The sequence below is a fragment of the Gadus macrocephalus genome, chromosome 6 (assembly GCF_031168955.1).
Source record: "Gadus macrocephalus chromosome 6, ASM3116895v1".
NCBI classification, from domain to species: Eukaryota; Metazoa; Chordata; class Actinopteri; order Gadiformes; family Gadidae; genus Gadus; species Gadus macrocephalus.
The window spans coordinates 9,824,912-9,850,675 of record NC_082387.1 but is presented as its reverse complement, the minus strand read 5'-3'; the positions used below and the strand labels follow the sequence as shown (position 1 = coordinate 9,850,675).

General features: G+C 45.1%; 2 protein-coding genes across 3 annotated transcripts; one reads left to right on the top strand and one right to left on the bottom strand.

The window, feature by feature from the left end:
* Positions 1-655: 655 nt before the first annotated feature.
* On the top strand, positions 656-17,850 carry man1b1b (mannosidase, alpha, class 1B, member 1b). Of its 2 annotated transcripts, XR_009526239.1 has the most exons (15): positions 656-889; positions 1,566-1,709; positions 2,602-2,710; positions 3,684-3,814; positions 4,366-4,532; positions 4,858-4,961; positions 5,454-5,633; positions 6,054-6,202; positions 6,621-6,809; positions 8,403-8,593; positions 10,226-10,346; positions 13,332-13,526; positions 14,317-14,448; positions 14,744-15,022; positions 15,161-17,850. XR_009526239.1 is itself a non-coding variant. In XM_060053976.1 (14 exons), the coding sequence occupies exons 2-14, from the start codon at positions 1,605-1,607 to the stop codon at positions 14,954-14,956; spliced, it is 1,986 nt and encodes a 661-aa protein (XP_059909959.1). In that variant the 5' UTR covers positions 656-889; positions 1,566-1,604; the 3' UTR covers positions 14,957-17,850. The 2 variants fall into 2 exon arrangements, 1 of the variants encoding a protein (XP_059909959.1); XM_060053976.1 differs by having other exon boundaries at positions 14,744-17,850.
* On the bottom strand, positions 17,827-23,903 carry dpp7 (dipeptidyl-peptidase 7). Its single transcript, XM_060053977.1, has 13 exons — positions 23,721-23,903; positions 23,421-23,553; positions 23,189-23,328; positions 21,717-21,880; positions 21,183-21,318; positions 20,852-20,933; positions 20,351-20,517; positions 19,579-19,639; positions 18,970-19,088; positions 18,618-18,774; positions 18,250-18,314; positions 18,088-18,158; positions 17,827-17,976 (listed from the first exon to the last, which is right to left on the bottom strand). The coding sequence occupies exons 1-13, from the start codon at positions 23,799-23,801 to the stop codon at positions 17,874-17,876; spliced, it is 1,479 nt and encodes a 492-aa protein (XP_059909960.1). The 5' UTR covers positions 23,802-23,903; the 3' UTR covers positions 17,827-17,873.
* Positions 23,904-25,764: the final 1,861 nt, after the last annotated feature.

The following is a 25,764-nucleotide window of genomic DNA, read 5'->3' as shown; positions in this document are numbered from 1 at the left end:
AGGCAACTGCTGTAAATATTGTTTTAGGAGTTGTTTTATGAGTGTGTGGGAATTTTAATGACATTCAGTTACAATGAATGTATTATTTTGTAATTTAATTTTATATATCCTATTATGTGTTGACATTTATTTGAATTAAGTATTTATGTTTTCTTGTTTCAGGACAATTGTTATTTCTGCCTCAATTTAAATATTTTTTATTTTCCTCAATATTTTGTATTTTCAGTTGATGCTGCACATGAATAAATAAATGGATGGCTCGATTAATAGATGGCTACAGAACTACAATACATTCTTTATTTTTGATGGTATTGATGGTAATTTATTAACACTGAAATCATATATTTTAGCATAAGGACGAATGCTACCATGGTTTTAAAGCAATTTGCTAATTTCTATTTGACAATGATAGTTAATTGTAATACAACTGAACCAGTGTTTTGTTTTCAAAATGCTAGCTTCATTCCGTCTCTAAAGTTAGTATTTTGAAAACAAAACACTGGTTTGCATAGTGATTGTCCTTTGATTGACCAGATAACTATAAATTATAGTTTTCTGGGCAACCAAGGACAATCACTACACAAATGGGTCGGTATTACGCGCAGCCTATCGCACGCAAGTGTTTTGAATGGCCACATTTCCTTGCGCTTACGCGTCCGGTGGGGCGGCGCTGTGAGGTGGACCTGTCAACTTCAACAACAGCGTTACAAGGAACTGGACACAGCCAAAGCTACAAGTGGATATCATTTGTCACATTCGCAGCGATTTCACTCGTACTATTTGAATGGATCGCAGAAGAGTGTGTATTGTCGCCTCGATATCAACACAACAGGACGCGATGTAAAGAGTGTTGCTGATACTTACCACAAGACACATTCACCCTGACAAGGTATGTATACACAATTTCTATCACAGTCGCTTTTTAACTATGCCCCTGTAATGACCCCTTACATTGAATACCTTTTGGGCATATTTTGGATGTCTTTTTAAAGCACGCCTCTTTTACTTGGAGCGCATGGGATACATTAAGGCCTCATTTGAAGCCTCGGTCTGTAGTCGAACTGAGGCGGCGAAGACTCTCCTTGTCCCTGGGAGGTCGCTCTGCTGGCGCGTCGCAAGTGCTGTACTGTGTATGAATACGCGGAAATCCCTTCTGGCATAAATCTAACCTTTTAAGTTGAAACAATGGTGCATTATAATACTTTTTTATAAATATTATTTGTCCTGTCGGTATCTGTTCTTTCTGATTAAGTAAACAAGCGCACGGGGGATGTTTAGACTACAGATGGACGGATGTGACTGACAGTCATAATATAGATAACGTTAGTAGCCTAACGTTACTTGTATCATGCATGTCAAATTGCCAAGCATCATATTTGACTTGTTTACGTTATGTATGATTAATATCATTGTATACAGTCTATTGTTATATGATTAATTTATACATTCTTGACAGCATCACGTCCAACAAGTAGTGTAAAGCTTAAACGCTCGTTTTGGATTTTAAACCATTGCTGAGATCAAAGAATAAGTGAAAGAACAAGCTATGTTTGTGCTGTACTCAGTTGGGTGTCTATGGTGCCCCGGTGGACTGTGCTGGAGCCATGCACCCCCCGGCCAGGAAGGATTACGTCTCGGTCACATTCGGTGAGCAGAGCGGCGGGAAGTACAACAACAGCAAGCAGTTGCGGAGACGCTCTTGTTGGAGGGTGAGAACAAAACTTCCTTTATTTTTTATTGGGAACCTTATCATTTCCTTCCCTGACGCAAGTCAGCAGGAAGAGGAGGGACCCCTCTTCTTCTGTGTATCTTCTCAAGGTTAATGAATACTCCCTTTTCCCTTGCACTTCACATGGCTTGGAGTTAGTGGACTGTTGTGTAAATTGGGTCCAGTGAAGCCCTTTGAGACTGGAACTCTAATTAAGGGCTTGACAAATACAAATAACATGACTAGACTCCACCATTGTCCCACTTTCCCGATACACAACATTTGTACTGCAGAAATGTTGTCTACACAAGCCTAATTATGCTGAACCAATCCATATTGCCCTGGAAATATAAGCAAGCAGCCTACCTACACAATTAGATTTCCTTCTACGCACACCAATGATTCGTTTGGGTATACAAACAGATGGTAACACAAGGCATAAGCAGGTGGTAGATTTCCTGTTACTATTATTTTTAGCAAACCTTTAATATTGCCAATATCCTTATAAATTGGGTATAGTCTGAGATATTTCTCTGCTCAGCTGTGCAGCTGATATTTGTGATCTTATCTCATATAACTACATGGTTTTGACTGACTTACTTATAAAAGTTACATATGTACCGTACCTAAACGTCAGCTGCTGGTGAATTAAAACATAATATGCTAAATGAATCCGATCATTTTCGATTGATGAACAACCTCTTGTGTCCGATGAAGCTAGACATAGTTTCCATCTGACGTCCCAACGTTTTCTCTCCGTGGTTCTCGTATATTTTTCCCCTCCGCGTGTTGTTGCTGTTGCGTTCTATGCGTTATAACGCCTCATCCATGTCAATAACAAACATGTGTCGCGACAGCCTGCCAATAATGTGTTTGCGGTTCTGGCACTGTAGAAATGGAAGCAGCTGTCCCGACTCCAGCGCAGCCTGGCCCTGTTTGCGCTGGTTCTCCTGCTCGTCTTCGGCATGACCTCCTACCCCGCCGTCCACCAACACTTCAGAGGTACGAAGCAGGCCGACCCACCTCCCAGGGTGGTCGGTTTAGCGGTAGCTACTAGCCTCTGCGCTAGGTAGGGCAGTAGCTAGCTACTACGTTCAGAGATAACCTGTGGTTATCCCAGACACGACATGTGTGTGTCACAGCAGGAAGTACAGAAGAGTACTGCAACGCGATAAAAACTAATTTAAAATAAGGATTGAACTTCTGGTAATCTACAGAAAATAAATGTAAAGATGACAGACAGTTGAGGTGGCGGATATGCACATAATTTGAAATGATTCATTTTTGAACATTATGATAGTAAAAGGTCTTGGTGACGAGTGTTCTGTGCTGTCATGTGTATTCAATACTACCAACTGTGTGTGTGTGTGTGTGTGTGTGTGTGTGTGTGTGTGTGTGTGTGTGTGTGTGTGTGTGTGTGTGTGTGTGTGTGTGTGTGTGTGTGTGTGTGTGTGTGTGTGCGCTAAATTTAGATAATTTAACAGAGTAATTGGAACAACCAGTGTTTTATGAAATGTCGTTTCTATATTATTAATAATTTCATTAAATATTTATCTAATTTAGTCATTTCATTAAATTTGCTTTATTTGTGTTCCCTGGCTGGTTTACAAACCATCTCTCATTGTGTCCTGTATTTTTAATCCTAATGGATAATGTCTATCTGATACTGTTTTTAATCATGTTAAGCACTTGAAAACACAATCTGCTATGTAAACAAAGTCTATTAATACTACAACATCTCAAATACGTATCACATACATACATCACATTTTAATGTATTAGTTTTTTAACGGCCTACAACAATTTGCTATCAAAATAACTGGAAAGAGAACGACATGCAGTCTTGTCTTACCCAACTGCTTGTGAATGATTAACGGGCAGCTCTGAGCCCTCAACTCTTTCCATGAGACCATACGTCCACAGCTGTGACCCCTGATGTGTCTAGCTAACATACGGAAACCCCTCTCTCCTCCAGGCCTTGTCGAGGTGGATGAGGAACGGGGGGCTGCTGCTGGTCTGCCGCACCCCCCTCGGGTTCTGCAGGAGCCAGTGAAGGTCCAACCTGAAGTCCCTCTAAGACCAGAGCCCCCCCTGCTGCCCTCTCAGGTAGGCCCGGTCCAATGTATCACCTGGCCACATAGACCCAGTTGGGGGGATCGGGGGAACACTTTTTATGCCTTATTTAAAGAAAGGTTAGTGACTGAAAACAGAGCAGAATGTGGGTAGAAAGAGAGACATCCTGTGATAAACCATCCATCAGAATCTAACCCGGGTGGCCCACATGGATAGCACACAATAGCAGGTTGATTTTTATGTATTGTCTTCATTGTCTGTTAAAATTATTTTATAATGTATCCTGCCTTATGTAAAGCGTGAATGACATTGTGGTTTAATGGGGTTGTATACTACAGTATATACTACACATAATTAACCTATTGATTTGATTGTTGCCTCCCTTGTAAGCCGCTTTGACTAAAAGCGTCTTCTAAATGACTGATGGAAATGTGATGGAAATGTCTCCCGGGGCTGGGCAGAGGGATATTTACTTCATTACCCCAGCTGTCTTTTTGCCTTTTCCCCTCCTGTTTCACCTCCGGTTTCCACTTCCATTCCTCAACCTGTTTCTACTCTGGTTTCGTCTCCTCCTCTTCCTCCAGAGTCCGATGAAGAGGCCCCAGAAACGCGGGCCCCCAGTGCTGTTGGGGCGTCAAGAGAAGAGGGAGAACATGTCGGGCCCCCTGTTGGCGGGGGTGGGAGGAGGAAGAGGACAGGAGGAGAAGAAGAACAAGGAGTCAAATGACAAGGGGGAGGAGCCTGTTATCAGGTCAGGACTATACAAATGATAGAACAGCTTTTATAGAATTATTACTTAAAAAAACACAGTTTCCCTAATCAAGGAAGTGTCCGTTCTTCATAAAATGCGGTTTGAAATAAATGATTCATCCAAACACACAAGCATGCTATGATAAAGAAGTGTGTATGTTTGTAAATATTATTATTTTCCGTGAGTTGTGTGGACATTTCGGTTCTATTGGATTTCTCAAGATTGTACAAATGTAACGGGTGACGATTGTGCAATGTATACTTTCTTATTATGTGAAAAATAAGCATTTCAGAAACGTGTGTATTTTCCTCTTCTCCAACCAAAGGGGGGCGGGGATTGAGGCGGACAAGCCCATCGACGACCCCGAGGCTGGGAACAGCAAGGAGAGCTCCCCTGTGCTGCCTATAGAGAAGACGCCCAAAGAGATGGGTAATGCAGGCTGTTATCCAACAGTGTGCTCCCCAGGCCCTCGTTAGCACCATGCTAGATGCACACTTAGGTGTGCGTGTTGTCTCCCCCTTGACATTAAGATGCAGCACAATTTAAGAGTATTACAAATCTAGATACATAAACATTATCAACGGTTGAGGTAGACATTATTGAGAGTTTATACCACACTCCTGTTGAATACCTGATCCCGATTGGTCAATTACATTCAAAATTGAACTCTGCCTTTGAACAGTTCAACGTCAATTTGCTACAAATCCAACTTTAAAATCAAGTCAAGTAGAACTATCCACCACTCCTAAAAACAACGCAAAAAATAACACAAATTATGAATAGTAAATCAATGTCTACTGCGCCGTTCAACGGGACCAATTTCAATGCGTTTGAGGCTTAGCGTTAGGCTGTCCTAAAGGGGAAAGTCTGTACGCTAGTACCTGTCGGCCTAACCACCCCGCCTTGTGTTGCGCTTTTCAGAAACATTTCGGCTCGAGGGCGTGCGGGAGTCGTTCCGGCACGCGTGGCGGGGCTACAAGGAGTTTGCCTGGGGCCACGACGAGCTGAAGCCCATCACCAAGACCTACGCAGAGTGGTTCGGTCTGGGCCTCACGCTCATCGATGCTCTGGACACCATGTGGATCCTGGGCTTGAAAGAGGGTACTTCCTTGTTCATTCAATAATTAAAGCTATCATTATTATTTAACTGGGCTGCTAGCCAAGTAACAAAGAACAGGAACAGGGCCGATGTGTATTCGTATTAAAATGCTCGAGCCAATGTCTTGAATGTAAAATGCAAAGTATTAATCTTTGATTGGGTGGGAAGAGAAAACATGGATGACAACGATTACAACTTAATGAACAAGGGTAGTTAGATTCCGATGGTTAAGGAATGTGAATTGGTCATCCTCACTTGCACTTGCTCTTGTTCTCCATCATTGGTTGTGATAATAATCACACAAAAACACAACAAGATAATTGTAGGTCTGTACTTGAGGGAGATGTCTTCAGTCCGTCCTCTGTATTTTGCTGTGTTTTAAAAGTGAATAATAGACTTGTGTGGACCCTCTCCGCCTGCAGAGTTTGCGGAGGCCAGGGAATGGGTGAGCACTGAGCTGTCCTTCAACAAGAATGTGGACGTGAACCTGTTTGAGACCACCATCCGCATCCTGGGAGGTCTGCTCAGCACCTACCATCTGAGCGGGGACAAGATGTTCCTGGAGAAGGCTGTGAGCGCGTACACACACACACACACACACACACACACACACACACACACACACACACACACACACACACACACACACACACACACACACACACACACACACACACACACACACACACACACACACACACACACTCTCTCTTTCATTTGTTAATCAAATGTACCGGTACTTGGCTGTGTTCCCCCTACGCGGAAGCTTTCTTTCTTTTGTTTCCTTCAAGCCCCTGAATCCTTTCTGCAAATGTTCTGAGATTCAGGATATGTTTTGGGTTGCTTGAGTAGTACTCACCCCCGTTTGAGTCTTCCCCGAGCCTATCAGCCCTTTGTGCCGTCTTTGAAAACTGCTCGGATGGGAGAAGCTTCAGACTGAATGGAATGAATGATTAATGGCCTAATTCCCTGTCTCTTCCGTCCTCCAGACAGACATCGGCTCGCGGCTGATGCCGGCCTTCAAGACCCCGTCCAAGATCCCGTACTCTGACGTCAACATCGGGAAGGGCACCGCCCACCCCCCTCGCTGGACCTCGGACAGCACTGTCGCCGAGGTGACCACAATCCAGCTGGAGTTCAGAGAGCTCACCCGCCTCACCCACGACCAGCAGTACCAGGTAAACACACTCACACATCAGCAGGTAACATGCCCATATGACACAAGGGCTTACACCCGGTCAAAGAGATCATGTTGTCATGAGAGTTTACCTGCTGTTGTAAATGGTTCCTAGTCGGCTCGATGGTGCCGCCTAGCGTTACTGTCAGAGGTCGATTACCTGTCTATGAATAATGAAGGCTTTTAAAGGCACTGCCTTTATATATTTATATATAAAAAACGAATAATTGAAATATCACTTACATTTTTTATGCAACGAAGCTAAATACCTGATGTTCAGCGATACATGGTTATTCAAACGTCTGAACTTCAGCATTTTTGGGGAACATTTAAAGATCATCAATAAACAATTCAGTCTGGAGATTGAACCCCAGACTGTGACCTCTCTCTGGCCGTGACCCCCAGACAGTCACCCTCTCTCTGGCCGTGACCCCCAGACAGTCACCCTCTCTCTGGCCGTGACCCCCAGACAGTCACCCTCTCTCTGGCCGTGACCCCCAGACAGTCACCCTCTCTCTGGCCGTGACCCCCAGACAGCCACCCTCTCTCTGGCCGTGACCCCCAGACAGCCACCCTCTCTCTGGCCGTGACCCCCAGACAGTCACCCTCTCTCTGGCCGTGACCCCCAGACAGTCACCCTCTCCCTGGCCGTGACCCCCAGACAGTCACCCTCTCCCTGGCCGTGACCCCCAGACAGTCACCCTCTCCCTGGCCGTGACCCCCAGACAGCCACCCTCTCTCTGGCCGTGACCCCCGGACAGCCACCCTCTCTCTGGCCGTGACCCCCGGACAGCCACCCTCTCTCTGGCCGTGACCCCCGGACAGCCACCCTCTCTCTGGCCGTGACCCCCGGACAGCCACCCTCTCTCTGGCCGTGACCCCCGGACAGCCACCCTCTCTCTGGCCGTGACCCCCGGACAGCCACCCTCTCTCTGGCCGTGACCCCCGGACAGCCACCCTCTCTCTGGCCGTGACCCCCGGACAGCCACCCTCTCTCTGGCCGTGACCCCCGGACAGCCACCCTCTCTCTGGCCGTGACCCCCGGACAGCCAGCCTCTCTCTGGCCGTGACCCCCGGACAGCCACCCTCTCTCTGGCCGTGACCCCCGGACAGCCACCCTCTCTCTGGCCGTGACCCCCGGACAGTCACCCTCTCTCTGGCCGTGACCCCCGGACAGTCACCCTCTCTCTGGCCGTGACCCCCGGACAGCCACCCTCTCTCTGGCCGTGACCCCCGGACAGTCACCCTCTCTCTGGCCGTGACCCCCGGACAGCCAGCCTCTCTCTGGCCGTGACCCCCGGACAGCCACCCTCTCTCTGGCCGTGACCCCCGGACAGCCACCCTCTCTCTGGCCGTGACCCCCGGACAGCCACCCTCTCTCTGGCCGTGACCCCCGGACAGTCACCCTCTCTCTGGCCGTGACCCCCGGACAGCCACCCTCTCTCTGGCCGTGACCCCCGGACAGCCACCCTCTCTCTGGCCGTGACCCCCAGACAGAACCGGTAACCTGTCCCTGGCCGTGACCCCCAGACAGTCACCCTCTCTCCGGCCGTGACCCCCAGACAGAACCGGTAACCTCTCCCTGGCTCTGCAGGATGCGGTGGGCGAGGTGGCCAGGCAGGTCCACCAGCTGGAGGGAAAGCAGGACGGCCTGGTGCCCATGTTCATCAACACCAACAGCGGACAGTTCACCCGCCAGGGGATCTTCACACTGGGGGCGCGCGCAGACAGCTACTACGAGTACCTGCTCAAGCAGTGGATCCAGGGGGGCAAGAAGGAGCACCAGTAAGACCTTGTTTATCACTCACTCTCACCATCCTCTACAGCTTAGCAAATTAACCTTCCTGTGACATACAGTAGTGTTCTGCTATACAGCTAGCGGGGTTGCTATTCAGCTAGCGGGGTTGCTATTCAGCTAGTGAGGCTGCTATACAGCTAGCGGGGTTGCTATACAGCTAGCGGGGTTGCTATACAGCTAGTGGGGCTGCTCACTTCCTTGTTATCATATTTTGTGATAGAATAATTGTTAGTATCATATCTCAATTCAACTTTATTTCCAGTATTTTGTGGTTGTTTTGCAAAACTGCAACACAAAATGCGTTCCTATGAACAGTATGATTGTGCTTAATGATATCGATGAACATGACCTGAGTCACCAGATACGACCAGGGCTGTTACTTTAGACTTGGTGTAAGGTAATGATCATGTAATTGAATACGTTTGTACCCAGTCTGACTGCATCGCTAATACGCTCTCTCAGTCAGAATATCATAAACTCATGCGTACATCCCCTACACCAAACACTTTAAACACAGACATGTATTTTCTGAAAATAATTGGCTGACATTTTGGATCAAGGCTTTTTGGCTGGGTCCACACACTTTCAAAGAAGTCAACTGACACCAGCCTGACCTTTTTGTAAATATAAATCCGGAGAAAATCCATAGAATCTAATGCTGGCAGTAGAAATAAGTGTGGCATGAACCTCTGAAGTGGGGATTAAATACCGTCTGAGTTTTTCCAAATAACGTATATGCGTTCAATATGTCAGGCCATTTATAGTGCTTGACACAGGTGGGAACTTTCTACCAGTACATACTAACTACGTGGTCAGCACACTAGCACGCTGAGTCATCAAGATATACCACCTCAATGACTTGTTTGCTTTGATATGCCCTAATAAGCATATTGACAAATCAATGATACACTCATGTATCATATGTGTTAGAGACTAGAAAATACGAATTTGTGGTGCAGACAAAAAAGTGCAGAAGTGCAGACATGCATTCTAATAAAATGCTGTGGTAAACCCGTCCTATATGCTACTCACTAGGCTCCGTAGCAGGTCTGTTAAGTAGTTCATTAGTAATTATCATTAAGATGTGCCGTATGCGAGATCTAATCCCTCCGCCACTCCATCAGACCTGCCCCGTATCACAACCAGCAGTGGGTTGAAATATTAATGTCTCTCTGTCTGGATTCATTTGCCCAACACGCTCAGAGCAGCTCCTACAGATGAAAGATTCATGCACTGTCGTAGCAGTCCAAGCTGTGGTACACCGCACGTACAAGAACGCACACACGCGCACACACGCACACACACACAGTCCTCACTCCAATCCCAGGCCCAGCCAGAGGAGACTGTTTGAGATTAAGCAGATTTGTGCTGCTGGAGGTTTATTAGAAATACACCGCAGGGAGAGTGACTTTAGGATTAGTCGAAAAAAGAACTTGAGCTCTTTGGGTCAAACAGGAATTATTTCTCTTTAATCCCTACAGGGTCATTTAATTCAACCCATTCATGTATATTAATTTTTTAATTTTAACCTTCAAATAAATGACATAACATTATATAGGGTATATTGTGTAAGTGATTGAATGTTTTTTTTTTTCTTCTGTGTGTGTGTGTGACACCAGGTTTCTGGAGGACTACCTGCAGGCTATAGAAGGTGTGAAGAAGAATCTACTCCAGAAGTCCTCTCCCAGCGGTCTGACCTTCGTTGGAGAACTGTCCCACGGCCAGTTCAGCCCCAAAATGGTCAGTAGTCCAAGTGCATTGAAAAGAAAAGTTGGCGTCCCTGGTCAATTCATCTGGGAAAAGTATGTCTATATCCCTTCCAGAATTTAGTTTTTAATCGATCTAAATCGACGCTCTGAGCGTTGTGACCCGCCAGCATTGTAAAACGTATTTGCGTCATACTTTACATTTATTATCGACACTGTGTGGGGCAGTCATATATCCCCTCGCTCACAAACTTGTTTTTCCAGTTGAGTTGGCTGGCTTGTTTATCTCAGCAAATCTCTGTTCTTATTAATTATTCACATCCTGCCTCTTGCGACTGGACTCCCAGCTGGTATATCCTTGGTTTGACTTCCAGGCTTAGCAGTCTGCTTGGAGGCATCCTAGATCAAGTGGCCCCCTAACCCAGTGGTTCCCAATCCTTTTTGGCCCGTGACTAGGGTTGCCAACCGTCCCGTAAAATACGGAATCGTCCCTTATTTGGCAATTAAATGTTGCGTCCCGTATTGAACCAATACGGGACGCAATTTGTTCCGTATTTCCATAAATGTCCAATACACATGTCTGTCACACACACAAATTCTAAATCTAACAATAATGATCAAAACAAAACACAGGGAATACTACGGTCAGCAAAATTGTCGCGGCGGGATCTACGCAAGACCCGCTCCGGTCATCTGTGTGTCTGCGCATGCGTGTGGTGGTCACGGTTGCCTAGCGACAGACACCACACACCGGCGCTGCTCACAAAATCTGCGCCTTTTAAATATGTCCGCTACACCCGATACTCCACCACGTCCTCAAAAGCGTAAATGCTTGCAGAAGTACGGACGTGAGTGGGAAGACGCACATCCTTGGCTGGACAGCGTCAGTGGAGATGTTTACAAGGCAAGTTGTAAAATATGTCGGCGAGTGTTTTCAGTGGCGCACGGTGGGCTGTCTGACATCAGACAGCATGCAACAGGACAGCATGCAACCTTCTTCTCTGCAATAATATCCTCTCTCTCTTTGAGGAAGTTGTAAAGAAGCTGGAGAGTGATGAAACCACCTGTGTTGAGTTATATTCCATCATGGAAAACTTCAAGCAAAAGCTCACACAGAGACGAGATTAACAGTTCTATGGCTACTTAACTAAATTGAAGCTGCAGCATCTCCGTCCACTTGATGCTGACATGGCAAGGGCAGATTTTACTGCATTCCTCAACACAGCACTCTCATATGTTGAGAAATGGTTCAACTTTTCTGAAGACTACTGGTTGTTCTCACTGCAACCTCTCTCTCTGCACCATGGCACCATGACCTTTACTGACATTGAGAGGGTGACCACCAAGCTCAACCTCATCCATAAAGTCAACATGGATGAACTTTATGATGAATGCTCCACAGCAAAACCCATTCTGAAGAGGCTCAAAGAAGATGCTGAAGATGAATGGAAGTCCAAAGGTGTGGCTGCCAGGTGGGTGGCTCTCTTTCGAGTAGCTGACCTGCCAAACATGCTGTCTATCACCAGACACATCCTGAGCATCCCAGCATCCACTGGATGTGTGGAAAGGATCTTCTCCAGAATGGCCAACAAATGGAGTGGGCCATTCCGTTTATTTAGTTTATATTTTAAAAGTTCATTGCTGCACACGCCACACAAAGAGATTTCATTCAAGATTTAATTGACTGCACTTTATAAGAGAATGTTATGTGGTAATAAGGCATTTCAAGATTTAAGTATGACTAATTCCTTTCTTGATCAACCCTTTACTAAAAACACCAGCACAAAATAAAACATACCACTGCTGCGGGCGCCCCGCCCCACAGGAGTCGGGCCCGTGGTGGGCGTCCCTTATTTTAATTTCTGAAAGTTGGCAACCCTACCCGTGACCCAATTTCTAGCAATGACATTTTTTTCACTTTCCTGCACCTGCTTCCACACAAAAGGTTTTACACAACTGGCCGGTCATTACAGTATCCCGGTGAATGTAATCACAAGGCTCTTCTTCACATCAAGTGATAAGTACTTGTTTGCCCATGGATAAAAAAAAAATGGATCAAACATCAGTGGTTTTCAAACTGTGGGGCGCCAGAGTACTTTAGGGGGGGCGCGACGTGAGAAAAAAATAAACCCGAAAAACCCACTGAAAGTCGATGATTCAAATCATCAGTCGTACTTCAACTGTAGAAGTAACATAACTAAATCAATTTTCAACCGTTTATCTTCGTGCAAACCATTTAACAAATCTACACACTTGTATCTTCAATAATATCGAAACAGAATTTCGATATCATTTAAAATTTCTTCAGAATCACAGTTTTAGTTTCATACCGCTTCGTTTTCAGCTGTTTTCATTGAAGACGTCAGCCCATTCTGATACACCTACTTCTAGACATCGTAACTCATTCCTTTTTCAACCGTTTACCATCGTTCAAACCATTAAGCAAATCTACACACTTGTATCTTCAATTTTGAAAGCATTTATACTTTTTCAGAATCACAGTTTTAGTTTCAAACCGGCATCATTTTCAGTTGCTTATAATAATTTAGGTCACCATAGCAACGCCGGTAAACAAACCCCGCCGAATAGTAGAATCTCTGGACTGAAAAGGCAGATCTGATTCGACTGGCAGTTTACACAGATTAAGATGTTCAAATGTATTTAAAAAAGGTTAAGCTAAAACATGCTTAGATAAAGTTGTTAAATTGTGTTAAGAAATGTGTTTAAAAACGCACAAAGATGTAATGTTTCAGAATAACGTTTAAAATGTTTAAAAAATATGTTTAAAAAATGTTTCAAATGTTTGGGGGGGGGGGCTTAGCTGAAATTTTTTCTCTGAGGGGGGGGCTCACTCTCTGGGGCTCACACTTTGAAAACCCCTGATCTATAGCATTCTCCTGCGACCCCGTATGAATATCAGGGGACCCTAAATTGGCCATGTTGCCTTGTTTGGGAACCACCGGCCTAAGTCCCACCTGCTCCTTAAGGAAGACCCTGTTTGATAACCTCCCCTGTCCAGGACCATCTGGTGTGCTTCTTGCCCGGTACCCTGGCCCTGGGGGCGCACCACGGCCTCCCTGACGACCACCTAGAGCTGGCCCGGCTGCTGATGGAGACCTGCTACCAGATGTACGCCCAGATGGAGACGGGCCTCAGCCCCGAGATCGTCCACTTCAACACCCACCAGGGGAGCACCCGGGACGTGGAGGTCAAGGTGAGAGAGGAGGCCTTTAGCAGGGAAATGTGGAGAACTAGTCATGGGCCATGGCAAGGTTTTGTTGTCATGGCGACCTCTCGCATGTTGTTCCTCTAGTAGAAAACGCGCATGGTCAACCATGACAAGCAAACGGAAAAAGCCCTAATCTGTTTTCCCTGGTTCGAGTTTGTGGTGTAAAACAGGAACAGACTACTGTTGTTTGCTGTTACACAGCCGACACCCTCGCCGTGTGTGTGTGTGTGTGTGTGTGTGTGTGTGTGTGTGTGTGTGTGTGTGTGTGTGTGTGTGTGTGTGTGTGTGTGTGTGTGTGTGTGTGTGTGTGTGTGTGTGTGTGTGTGTGTGTGTGTGTGTGTGTGCCCCCGGTGTGCCCCCGGTGTGCCCCCGGTGTGCATTTACATATCACCGTATTTGCATGTGGTCTGCAGAGACTCGACGTCTGTCTCCGGTCGGGGTGACTCGACACACCGCACTGCAGTGGTGCCCTACCCCTCAGGGCCTCATTTATAGCTCTGAAAATGTAACTTTTGTGCATCGGCTGCCACGCAAATTGTTTGTTCCCAATCAACATCTGGTAATATCAATGTCCCCGTCAGCGTAATCACATGGTCCTTCCACACACTGTCTGAATTGCCTGTGGCTTTTGACTCGTCTTTGAATATTTGGATCATCAAATATTTATCGCTTATCTGAGCATTCTCCTGCGACCCAATATGCATATCAGTTGTGAATATGAGACCTCATGTGAGTTGCCTCATCCTTCTCCCCCCCCCCCAAACCCCCCCCCCAGCCTGCTGACAGACACAACCTGCTGCGCCCGGAGACGGTGGAGAGTCTGTTCTACCTATACCGCTTCACCAAGGACCCCAAGTACCGGGACTGGGGCTGGGAGATCCTGCAGAGCTTCAACAAGCACACCAAGGTACGCTTGTAGCTAGTCTCACGAAACAGAGTTTTAATAATGCTAAATCCTATAGCAAAATCTGGGTGTACGTGGCATTTTGTGCCTCGACCAATGGTGTTGCTGGAAGCGCGTAATTGGCTAGTAACTACACCCAATAGCAGCGCTTAGAGCAGTGTCTCCCGCCCTACCTTTGGGTCACCTGATGTATCTGGATTCATTAATGACCTCTACCGATATCAATATCTGCGGGTGTATTATTTTCTCATTGACAGTGAAACGATACACTATTATATCTTGACATGTTTTTCCGCAGGTGTCAACGGGGGGGTACACCTCCATCAACAACGTGCGCGACCCTGACTTCCCCTTGCCCCGGGACAAGATGGAGAGCTTCTTTCTGGGGGAGACACTGAAGTACATGTACCTGCTGTTCTCCGATGACCTGGACCTGATCAGCCTCGACCGCTACGTCTTCAACACCGAAGCGCACCCCCTACCCATATGGCCCTCTGAGCCGAAGGAGTGACGACCTCACCGACACTCGCCGTGGACTTCAGCCTACATCGAGGCTTGTGACTGGCAGAGAGTGTAGGTGCGTGTGTGTTTGTGTTGGTGTGTGTGGTGGGGGGTGGGGGCTGGAGGGTTGGCAGTTTGTCTCAGGGCTTGAAGAAACCTAGATTTGTCGTCATGAATCCTTGGTTCTGACATTTTTTGTATTTTTTCTTTTGAGGCTCGACATGTCCGGTTAGTGTGTCAGGACAGACCACCCACATATCCTGATGACGCTGGGGAGACACAGCGTCATCAGACGATGTTTTTTTTTTTGGGGGGGGGTTTTCGAGAATTTCCACGAATTTCAGTCCATGAATTCCTTAATCGGTTACATTTGACCGGACCTGCTTTTTTAAAGATGCAAACAACACTGGTATTGAAGTGTGTGTGTCTGATTTGTTGGTGTTTGTGTGACATTTTAAATGGCCATTGCTAGCAACCATCACGGTTTGGTAGCAAGGAGCACAACTGCTGAAACCTGAACTTCTCAGTAGTTGGTCCAGGGATTTTCAGTTTTTCACATGATTGGTGCATTGATTCATTTACTTCTTCTTTCTTAAATCAGGAACTCTGCCATTTTGATACTGTGAAGCACTTTGTATGCGTGTAGCTTTGGTTTTGTTGTCTGGTGGCTTTTTTTGTTGTCTGAGCTGCTGCTATGTACGTTTTACTGAATGTCTGAAGCTTTTTCCTCCTCCACCCCATCGCGGTGGTGGCAAGGGATAAAGATGTGTGCTGTTTCAGTGAGAGGACCAGCTGTACCTGAGATTAAGGTTCATATAATTATATATTCAAGTGATGTATGTCTATGTGTCGTGTAAAAGGTAGTTTAGATAGTGGATTTTCTTTCATTATATTTGTATTGTTTGGCTTGATGGATGTATTGATTGTAGTCTAGATAAAATTGCTATCTTTCTTGTAAATAGTGTTGGTGAGAGATAAGCTGGGACTCTTATTTTGAAAGAGTTTTGTACCGAGACCAAACACACCGGTTTGATACCCACCCCTTATCAGAAATGGTTTGATCTTTCCTCTTTAACGTGCGTGGTCTCTCTGCGTGCCTTTGACGTCAGTCGCTTCAGACAGCAATTTACAACACCACTATTAACTGTCCATGTCTACGGTATACACATTTCAAAGGCACTCTCTACAATTCCATTTGCAATCGAAACAGTTGGATATTATGAACACAGAGGATAATTTTTTTTATATTTTTTGGCAACAAGAAATGTGAATACCTTTTATTTTTATTTATTTTTCTGGAGTTTCCTTTTAAAGAAAGTCTTTGAGTGTACAAAACAAAGTCTAAACCGGGTTTGCGTGTCCTGTCAACAAGGGCTCACTTCTTAAATGACAAGTCCCCCGTACGTGTTTGGACATTCCTGAGCCCAACTTTCTGGATGATTCTGAACATTTGAAGACAAGCCATCTTTCCAAAGCCATGTTGTTCCCTTCAAACAGTGATGAAGACTACGTTCTCAGAGCTTTTGCTATGGTGCCCCAGAAATATGTTTTGAAGGTTCCACCTCTGCTCAGTATGTTAAATACTGGCAATGTCAAAGATAATGTATTTTCAAAACGTAGGTTTTAGGTTTTATAGCTCACTACAGTGGCAAGGAATTCAAAAATTTTGATTTATAAACAACACCAACTTTCTTCTTTAGTAATGGCTATATTTTGGACATTGCTGAATAGCTTTTTCGAATGACCACAAGTTAGGGGATTTTGGTCACTTGCCAAGATGTTGAGAAAAAATATGGTTCATAGGTAACATCCATTTCATGCTACTTTGAAACGTTGAATGTCTAAAAACAAGTTATTTTTTATTCCCCTACAATTAGCCCTTTTGTGTGGTCATGAAAATGTAAACATGTGTCATATCATGACTGAAATACTGATAAAGTCTTAAACTAGTCTTAACGACTTCACTTGAAAATGTGTAGCAGTTCTACAGCTTACAGATTGGCTGATCAAGACCCTAACCTGTGCATCACATGGCATTTTACAATTTGAATTGTATGTCATTGCAAAAATTTAAAGCTTTGCTGTCTTTGTGGAAGCATGCTATTCAAAATAATATTTGGGGATCTTGGTTAATAATGAACAATGTTCAGGTATTTATTATGAAAGCCTTTTGAAATCACTATGAAATGAGTACAGGTAAAGTAGTCATGACATGTACAAACTGCCTAATGGAAGGCATATTTTAAAGGTTTTGTTGATTGTGTTGCTCAAACTACATGCCAAAAAGTGGCTCCAAATGTGCTTTAACAACTCCTGTGTATCTTTATTACCTTGAATTCACTTCGGGTCCAGAAATCGTAGCTTGGTCTGTTCCAAAAATAGGTTTAAAGCTCAACTACATGAGACCACATATTTTAGAGTTTGCTACCATCTACAGGTCAAAAAATGTCACAACCTAGTTACCAAAAACTTAATTTGGTGCTACTACTGCTCTACCAAAGGTCAATCGGAAGTAGTTTGGGTTTTTTCTTTGCGTTTAATAATTGTTTATATGCATAATCTTTTATAAATTCAAAAAACAAATGTTGTTGCAATGTCAAATTTGAGTGAATCCTAATATTGGAATTTTGGTTTGAGAGTATTTTGATGTTTACATTCAAAGAGCACTAAATCTGACTAGCTGTTTTGTTAACCTCTCCAGATGGTAGCCAACTCAATGTTGAGTGTGTAGTTCATCTTTATTCCAATCTCAAGGGCTGTGCTTTCACGGAGATCTCCATTTTGTGTTGGTTCACTTGAACATCGACTGCCATGAACACAACAATGTTTAATTGTCACCTTGTTTACAGACCGGTTTATCTGCTTTGATTAAGAGAAATTAGATTAAAAAAAGATTTTATTGCACACTTTGGATTTTTCATTACATTTCATTTCAACCTCAACCTTTCCATTGCCACCCACTGAGCGATGAGGTTGGCTTCAGTCTTCCTGGCGCTGATAACGGACACTGGATCAGCGTCGTTTGATCCTCTGGAGGCCAGAAGAAGAAGAATGGTATGAATAGGAGTTATGGCGGGATTGAACGGGTACGGATACTGATGTTGGGTTTTCCCAGCGAGTCATGAACGCCCCTCCCTTTACCTCAGATCCAAGTGGTGAGCTCCGTCTGTTATGTTGATGGCCACCACTGAGGGGCTAAGAGACGTCCGCACCTGAAGTGAAGAGATGGAGATCTTACTATAACCCGGCCGATCTCGCTCCAACCTTCACGTATAATCAAAGAGATGAGGCCTGTGTGCTTACCCCTCCATTGGCCCAAGGGTCCAGATCTCCGTTGGAGTAGATTATGTTGCTGGCTGTAGACAGGGCTGGGTGGGGAAAAACAACATGGTTAAGGTGATTATAAATAATATATGCCGTTAAGGGAAAGCGTTTATCCAAAACATATTGCAGTACCGTGGGTGCTTAAATCTCGAGTATGGTTGGCTCCAGGGGGAACCCAACCCGCTAATCATAATCATGTTAAAACCAAAATGCCCCTCCAATCACGCTTCATTAATTTAGAATATTACAGTGAATCATTGCGTTCATCCCTGATGTCATTCAAGAGTCTTGTGTCTAGAAGCTGCGGCTCCACATCATCCGGAGCACGGCGTCCCCGGGGGTCTCACCGTCTCCCCAGTACTGGGTCCGGAGCCAGCCCGGTCGCGGGGTGACGCCCCAGCGCTTGGAGCAGTAGGCCAGCCGCTCCGCTGGGGTGAACGTCATGGCCGGGAACATGTCGGTCACGTTGTTGCTCTCGTAGCACAGCTCGATCTCCGTGCACGCCTGTGGAGAGGCGACCGACGCACGTGAGTGGTTGTTTTTCGAGAGGCACTCTCACCCTCTGGTTCCTCTCATACCAGGGAACTGACTATGCCAGCGATGTTCAGGCAGAATTTAGTGTAATGTTATTTTGTGCGTATTGTTTTGTGTTTGCATTATTGTGTGTGTGTGTGTGTGTGTGTGTGTGTGCGCGCGCACCTGGTAGTCCCAGGCCAGGCTGTTTGACCCCAGGCCACAGCCGGTGGGGTCAGCACACTCCACATACAGACTGTACAGGTCGAAGCAGGTCTGCTCCCCCGTAGAGTTGTATACGATGCCTGCATTGGTACACACACGTTAGGGTTCAACCCTTCTGTAGCACGGTATGCACAAGTACAGTAGAGTAGTATTTACCAAATAATACTGTACAATATATTATACTATAGAACACTTTGAAAAAATATAAGCAGAGAAGAGGTTGTCAATTTTAAGTGCAATACTGCCCTCTTGAGGGCGCTTGTTGGAAAGTTATCCGAGCTCCCAGGTAAAACTCAATGCTACAGCATTTATGCTTGGGTTGTGTTGTATTGTCCTCAATGCCACACACAATGTTATAGTGTGGAAAATGTCTGTATAGTAGTTGTACATATTGTAGGTACATATTACTTAGTCTTTGATAATGTATATAAATTTGTTTTGTCTTTGCCTCTGAAAACGATTGTGGACACAGGACACATTCTTCCTTGGATCTATAAATGTGACATAATATACGTTTCTCTCCACTAAATTACACATTCATCGTTCCCATACGCCCCCGTGTTTGCTCACCTGAGGTGTTCCTGAGGTTAGCCAGCAGGTCGGGTCCACTGAGCATCGCCTCACACGCCACCTTAGGAGCAGCCGGCGCACGTTACCATGACAACACGGGCATGAGGTGAGGTGGGTGAGCACACACAACAAAGATATCATACATGTGCTTGCAGGACAAGCCATCCGCTGCTGATCATTTTTCTGACTAACTGTAGAGGAGTGAATCGCTTTCAGTCATTTAGCCGACGCTTTTAGCCAAAGCTCCTTGCATTGACTGTAAACATTTGGGATCGAACCCCAAACCTTTAGGTGTCAGACTACTTAACCACTAGACTATCCTGCCCCTTAACCTATTTTTCCGAGCATTGGCTGATTGACACGTCAGTAAGACGTTGACTTTGTATACAACAGTAAGATAAAAAAAAAGTAGTAGTAGTGGGTAGTAGTGAAATATTTTTTAATTGTGATGCAAGGTCGTGCATTGAAAGTTGTGCCATTTGTGAAGCGTGCGGACAGTCAACGCAAAGCCACGGCATTTATATACGCGGTTTGTGAGATATGCCTGCAGAGCTTCAGAAAGCCAGAGATATGCTAGAATCGGCCCAATAGCTGTGCAGAGGCAGGCCTGTCCCCCCAGTGTAGGCTGTAATCACCTTGCTGGGTATAATAATAATAAACTGATGGTGGTAACTTAACAGGGTGGGTGGGACATGTCCCCCCAGAAGTGTGTGCTGTAATAACCTTGCTTATTTAATGATAATAATAATAGTAACAACTATCATGGTGGTACCTTAACAGGGTGGGCGGGCATGTCCCCCCAGAAGTGGGTGCTGTAGGGGTAGTCCAGCATGGCTAGAAGGGTGAAGGCGTTCCTCAGGAAGCCTTTCAGTTGCCTGACGTCTCCTGGTGACGATGGCTTCTTGCACAGGGCGAAGGCAGACTGCAGGCGATCGTAGGCTAGAGGGTGGGGGGGGGGGGGGTAATGTAATCATCAATGACTTCATATTCAACTGTAATCCTCAGTGCAGCAGACAGTTAGAAACCATAGCGTACATGGTTAGCATGAACGAAGAGATAGGCGGACGGTACAGACACAGAAGTACATTCATCAGTTATTCTTATTATACGTAGGATGATCGTCCGTATCCAAAATGTTTGGCTTAACCACATGTCATTCTCATCAGGCTCAGATTGTAAAACAAGACTTAAGTGTAAGTGAAAACTGTGAGATAAATGTATTCTGGATAGTAAATAGCTCTGATTATTGCAAGTGTTGTTGTTCTTTTTTTACCCTGGTGCTCTGCCAGGTCCTGCACACGCTGAAATGCTCCCCTCACTGCCGCACTGCATTCAGGGGCATAGCCCTCAAAGTCCTGCAGCAGAACATACAGCAGAACATACAGCACACTGAAACCTTCACATATCAAAACCTCATGCGGTGATGTGGTGTTGAGTGCATGAAAGCGAACGTAACAACTTCCCCAGATTATTTCCACCTGCCAAAAGGTTCTGGGTTTGACCCCCCCCCCCCCCCCCCCCATGACCGCTATCCAGGGTAGATAGCCATCTCAGGGCAAGATGTGCTCTGGGATGCCTACACAGCAATGATGGGTTTGACTCACGGATGTGACGTCTCTGAAGAACTGCCGGGGGTCTCCCATCCCGGCTGTGGACAGGACCGGGGCGCTGGCCGCCAGGGCCCCGGCCACCAGGTTGGGGTACCGCTGCCTCATGTAGGCCGACAGCATGCCTCCGTAGCTGGAGGAGATTATTAATGAAAGACTGTTAAAATGACGCTTTTACAGCCACTTGCATTGAATTCAGATACCTGTCATTCAAGGCGTACTCCAACTTTTGGGGATCTAGGGTATTTTTCACGTAACCTTACGTCAAATGAGAAGCAGCGTACCATTTTGACTCACTGGGGGATGATACGTCTGCTTTATAACACTCAACTCTGCAACCTTCCTGTTGTTGTTTCGCGGAGGCAATGCAGCACTTAACAATGTGTCTAGCTACAAAAATATTGATCAAATCACCATTTATCTTCTCAGTCTCACCTGTAAGTCGCTTTGAATGAAAAGCCTAAATGTATGTAAAATGACTAAATGTAAAACTAAGACAACGTCGTTTTTCTTTTAGATATTCTCCCTCACCTGCCACCAAACACAATGACCGGGCAGTTTGAGGCCCCCAGCTCCTGTTTCAACTGGGAGATCAAGAGGGCGAAGTCAGCCAGTGCTTGCTCCACTGTCAGCAGCCCCACCTGGGGGATGTTGAACGACTCCTGGCCGAACGGTAGGGACTTGCCGTAGTACCTCTGGAAGAATCGAAAACACAAAACGTTTAACAAAAAGGATGACTCTTGGTTAGTTCAACATAGAACTATATTTATTGCCCAATGTATTGGTTTTGTATTTTACAAAATATAAATAATCAAAATACTGTCTATGTATTGTTTTAAAAAATGGCTTTTCGTGCAAAACTGCAACACTAAATTACTAGGAAGTGAAACCGGAACAAGAAAGGAGTGTATAAGAACAGTAAAACTCAATGCCTAACGCCTCGTTTCCACATACGTATGTTTTTCGTATCCGTGCTTCCGTAAATTTACGGAAGGAGTCACTAGTGTTTTACGTACGGGCATTACTTTATTTACGGACAAAAGATGAAGGAGTTCAAGTGCCTCGGGGTCTTGTTCGCGAGTGAGGGTACTATGGAGCGTGAGATTGGCCGGAGAATCGGAGCAGCGGGGGCGGTATTGCGTTCGCTTTACCGCACCGTTGTAACGAAAAGAGAGCTGAGTCGCATGCAAAGCTCTCGATCTACCGGTCGATCTTCGTTCCCATCCTCACCTATGGTCATGAGGGCTGGGTGATGACCGAAAGGACGAGATCGCGGGTACAAGCGGCCGAGATGAGTTTTCTCAGAAGGGTGGCTGGCGTCTCCCTGGAGACCTCGGGGAAGAACCAGGACTAGGTGGAGAGATTATATCTCAACACTGGCCTAGGAACGCCTCGGGATCCCCCCGTCAGAGTTGGTCAATGTGGCCCGGGAAAGGGAAGTCTGGAGCCCCCTGCTTGAGCTGCTCCCCCCGCGACCCGACCCCGGATAGGAGACCGGTACTTTGGAACATGAGGATCGACATATGCAGAGATAAAAACAAACCAACCAGGCTTGGAAAGAGATCGCCGAGGAGTTTGGCCTGCCAGGTACTTAGCCTACAAGTTTTGTGAAAAACATAAAAACTTTCATACGGTATCTCCGTAAAACGACGGCGAAAGTTCAATTTTTTTAACGTATATTACGGACATACCGGACAGAAATTTTACGGAGGGGAGGAGTCTCGGAGGAAAAACGGACATTACGGAGAATCACATAGGAATGAATGGACTTTCGGTCGGAGACGGTTGAATCGCATACGAGAATTTACGTATGTGGAAACGAGGCGTAATACTGAGAGGCAGGATTAAACCAGGAAAATTACACCTTAAGTGAGAACTTTATATTATAGGGGAACAAGTCTTAAGATACTGTAGTGTTGATCACACATATCAACCTCGACCCTATTCTCATATCCCCACGCTATAAGTAATTTTAATCTATCCACTTAATAACATTCTCTTACATGTTCAGCAAATATGACCAGGGCTCTCTGCTGTTCGGCCAACTCAGTGATGAATCCTGAATTCAGAGCGAAGTCCCAGATGTCTCCCTCGTTGCCCGTGTAGAAGAATATAGGGCCATTTTTCCTATCCCAGTACTTCTCTAAACGGGGGAAGAAAATACAAAGGGCTCGGTTCATGGACCCAATATAAATAAACGTGAATCGGTGGAACAGAATACACCAAATGTGTTACCTGTTATGAGGTAACGCTGGTTAAATGTCCCGTTGCCCATACTGTTGAAGTTAAAGTGGTCCACAATCTGAGAGAAATATTTCTCTGTAAAAGGAGGTTCATTTTCTGCTTTACGTCCATGGTGTCCTTTAGACTAAAATAAAAACCACACATTAGGGCTGCATCGTTATGGTGTCATTGTTGTTTTGTTTGCTGTTTTGTAATGTGTGAAAAGTCAAGAAAAATGTTCAAGGGGGAAGTTTTCAAGGGAATCGTAAAAACAAAACAATAGAGGGAACGCACAGTCGAAGGACTATTTACCTTAAAATAACGGCTCGGCAGACTCTCTTGCACCCCTGCCATAACCCCCAAGAGGGTTAGAATGATTGCAACAAAATTCATTTTCAAGGAGTGTTGTTTGATTTCCCATTCAATCAGTTCAGTGCTCAGAGCTTGTTGTGGTAGTTGCAACGAATGGATCACATGCTTAATGATGCGTTCAAGTAATATGGGACCTCCGACTTATAAACGGCGTTCAACCCATAACTATATAATAACGATCAATTCATAATTTAGAACCAGGAATCGTGTGTCTTACCCCAACCCACACCTAATGGTTAATAATAATGACCTGACTGAATAGCTAACAAATAATGAGTAAATACTAATAATGGACACTTCCTCAGCTGAAACCTGTCGTTCAATGTAAGTAGATCGTAATTATTGTAGTTATAATGATGTCGTTTCATTCATGCCACAGTTTTCTAACTATTCAAAGATGCTGCTAGAAAAACACAAGCAGTGCAATCAAACGGAGGTCTACTAGTGTTGTAAAGATGGGAACATGGACGATCGGAAAATTCCCACCGCTAATCAACCATCCATCCAAATGACTTGAAGGCACCATTATTGTCGGTTTCGGTTTTCATGATGTGTGTTGCAACGCCGTTGATCGTCACTGAATTGTATGGGCCCAATTGTCCGAATCCAAGAACCATCAAGCGGCTTTTCAAGAATCATGTCATTCAGACAATAAGAAATGAGTACGTCAAAAGTAAAATATATAGAATAATATATCTAATAGAGTTTTAAAAAAAAAAACTCTAACGGAGAAAATAATTGTTATCGAATGCCCATCAGAGTTTCTTCAAAAACAATATAGGGGCCTACATTAACCTTACTACACATGTAGCTGTGTTGGTGACAAACCGCATTACGTCCCAACGGAGAGTCAACATACAGTCAAAGTAACTGTACGTCCACACCAGGAGCGACCAAAGACGCTTTGGTCGCTCACAAAGTTTCGCTGCGAATTTTTCTGTTCGCTTTGGTCTCTCAAGTCGCTCATGACGTACAATTCAATTATGCAGACGCATTTAAAGGAGCCGTATCCGTTTAGTAGGCCCTACAGACAGCCATATCAAATAGTGAACTCTCCCATTACACCTTGGCCATATTGCCGAGACGGTTTTGCTTGTTCGATAAAGTGCTTCGACAACAAGTAGGACAGTGATTCCCCCCAATATAAAAAAAATCCTAAAATGTAGGCTAATTACAACCGAGAACAAAAAACCCTGCGTGCTGTAGTAGTTAAAATATGTTTCACTGATCTGCAAATCATGATCTGCACTCATTCGTCGCACTCAAAACAAATAGACATTGGCGCACATGGCTAATTTGCATACGTGCACAGGACTGGTTGGCTCCGCAAGGCAAATAATGGATCTATCTCGGCCTATCTGTCTATCTATCTATCAACGCGTGTCTAGTTTTAATGTGATGTATTGTGTGTATGTCCAGTCAGACTTGTTCTGTGTGGTCTTGTAGGCTACTGTCCTGTGTGGGCCGAACCACCTAAATGGAATTTGGATTCCCGACGATTTGTGTCGTTTGGTATTAATAAAGACTTGACTAGGCTATCTATCTATCTAGACTATTTAATTAACAATTATTCACCTCAGGCTCCGTGAATAGTGGGGAATAGAGGGATAAAAGACAAGAGATATATCCCTTGTCATTTATCCCTCGTCTTGTCGATTAGTTTGTTTATGTGACGATTTCAAAAACTTTTTTGTTTTTGTTTAAAGCATGCTACACGCGATTGGTTGGTTAGATTGGTGGCATGGAGAGCAAATTAAAATGATTCCCGCTTAAATACGAACGTTCTAGATGTCATCATCATCATCATCGGGTGCCCATCAACCTACAGCCGCGATTAATACTTCAGCCGACATTTTGTTCAGTGAGTGAATAAAGGTAGGTAGGAACCAAAGTGCCTGCCGATGTTCCCTGGGATCCACGCAAGCGAAGAGCGTCTACATTCCGATTGGCTGTCAGTGTTTGGACGCTGAAGCGAATCATTTGC

Bases quoted from the DNA above. Each gene is read 5' to 3' on its own strand.
- man1b1b (XM_060053976.1), top strand. From the start codon at position 1,605: ATGCACCCCCCGGCCAGGAAGGATTACGTCTCGGTCACATTCGGTGAG. The intron at 2,711-3,683 runs GTACGAAGCAGG...TCTCTCCTCCAG, and splicing joins CGTCCACCAACACTTCAGAG to GCCTTGTCGAGGTGGATGAG. The intron at 4,962-5,453 runs GTAATGCAGGCT...TGCGCTTTTCAG, and splicing joins GAAGACGCCCAAAGAGATGG to AAACATTTCGGCTCGAGGGC.
- dpp7 (XM_060053977.1), bottom strand. From the start codon at position 23,801: ATGAATTTTGTTGCAATCATTCTAACCCTCTTGGGGGTTATGGCAGGG. The intron at 18,775-18,969 runs GTGCGCGCGCAC...GCCTCTCCACAG, and splicing joins GCCTGGCCTGGGACTACCAG to GCGTGCACGGAGATCGAGCT. The intron at 18,315-18,617 runs GTGAGACCCCCG...TTCCCCACCCAG, and splicing joins GACCCAGTACTGGGGAGACG to CCCTGTCTACAGCCAGCAAC.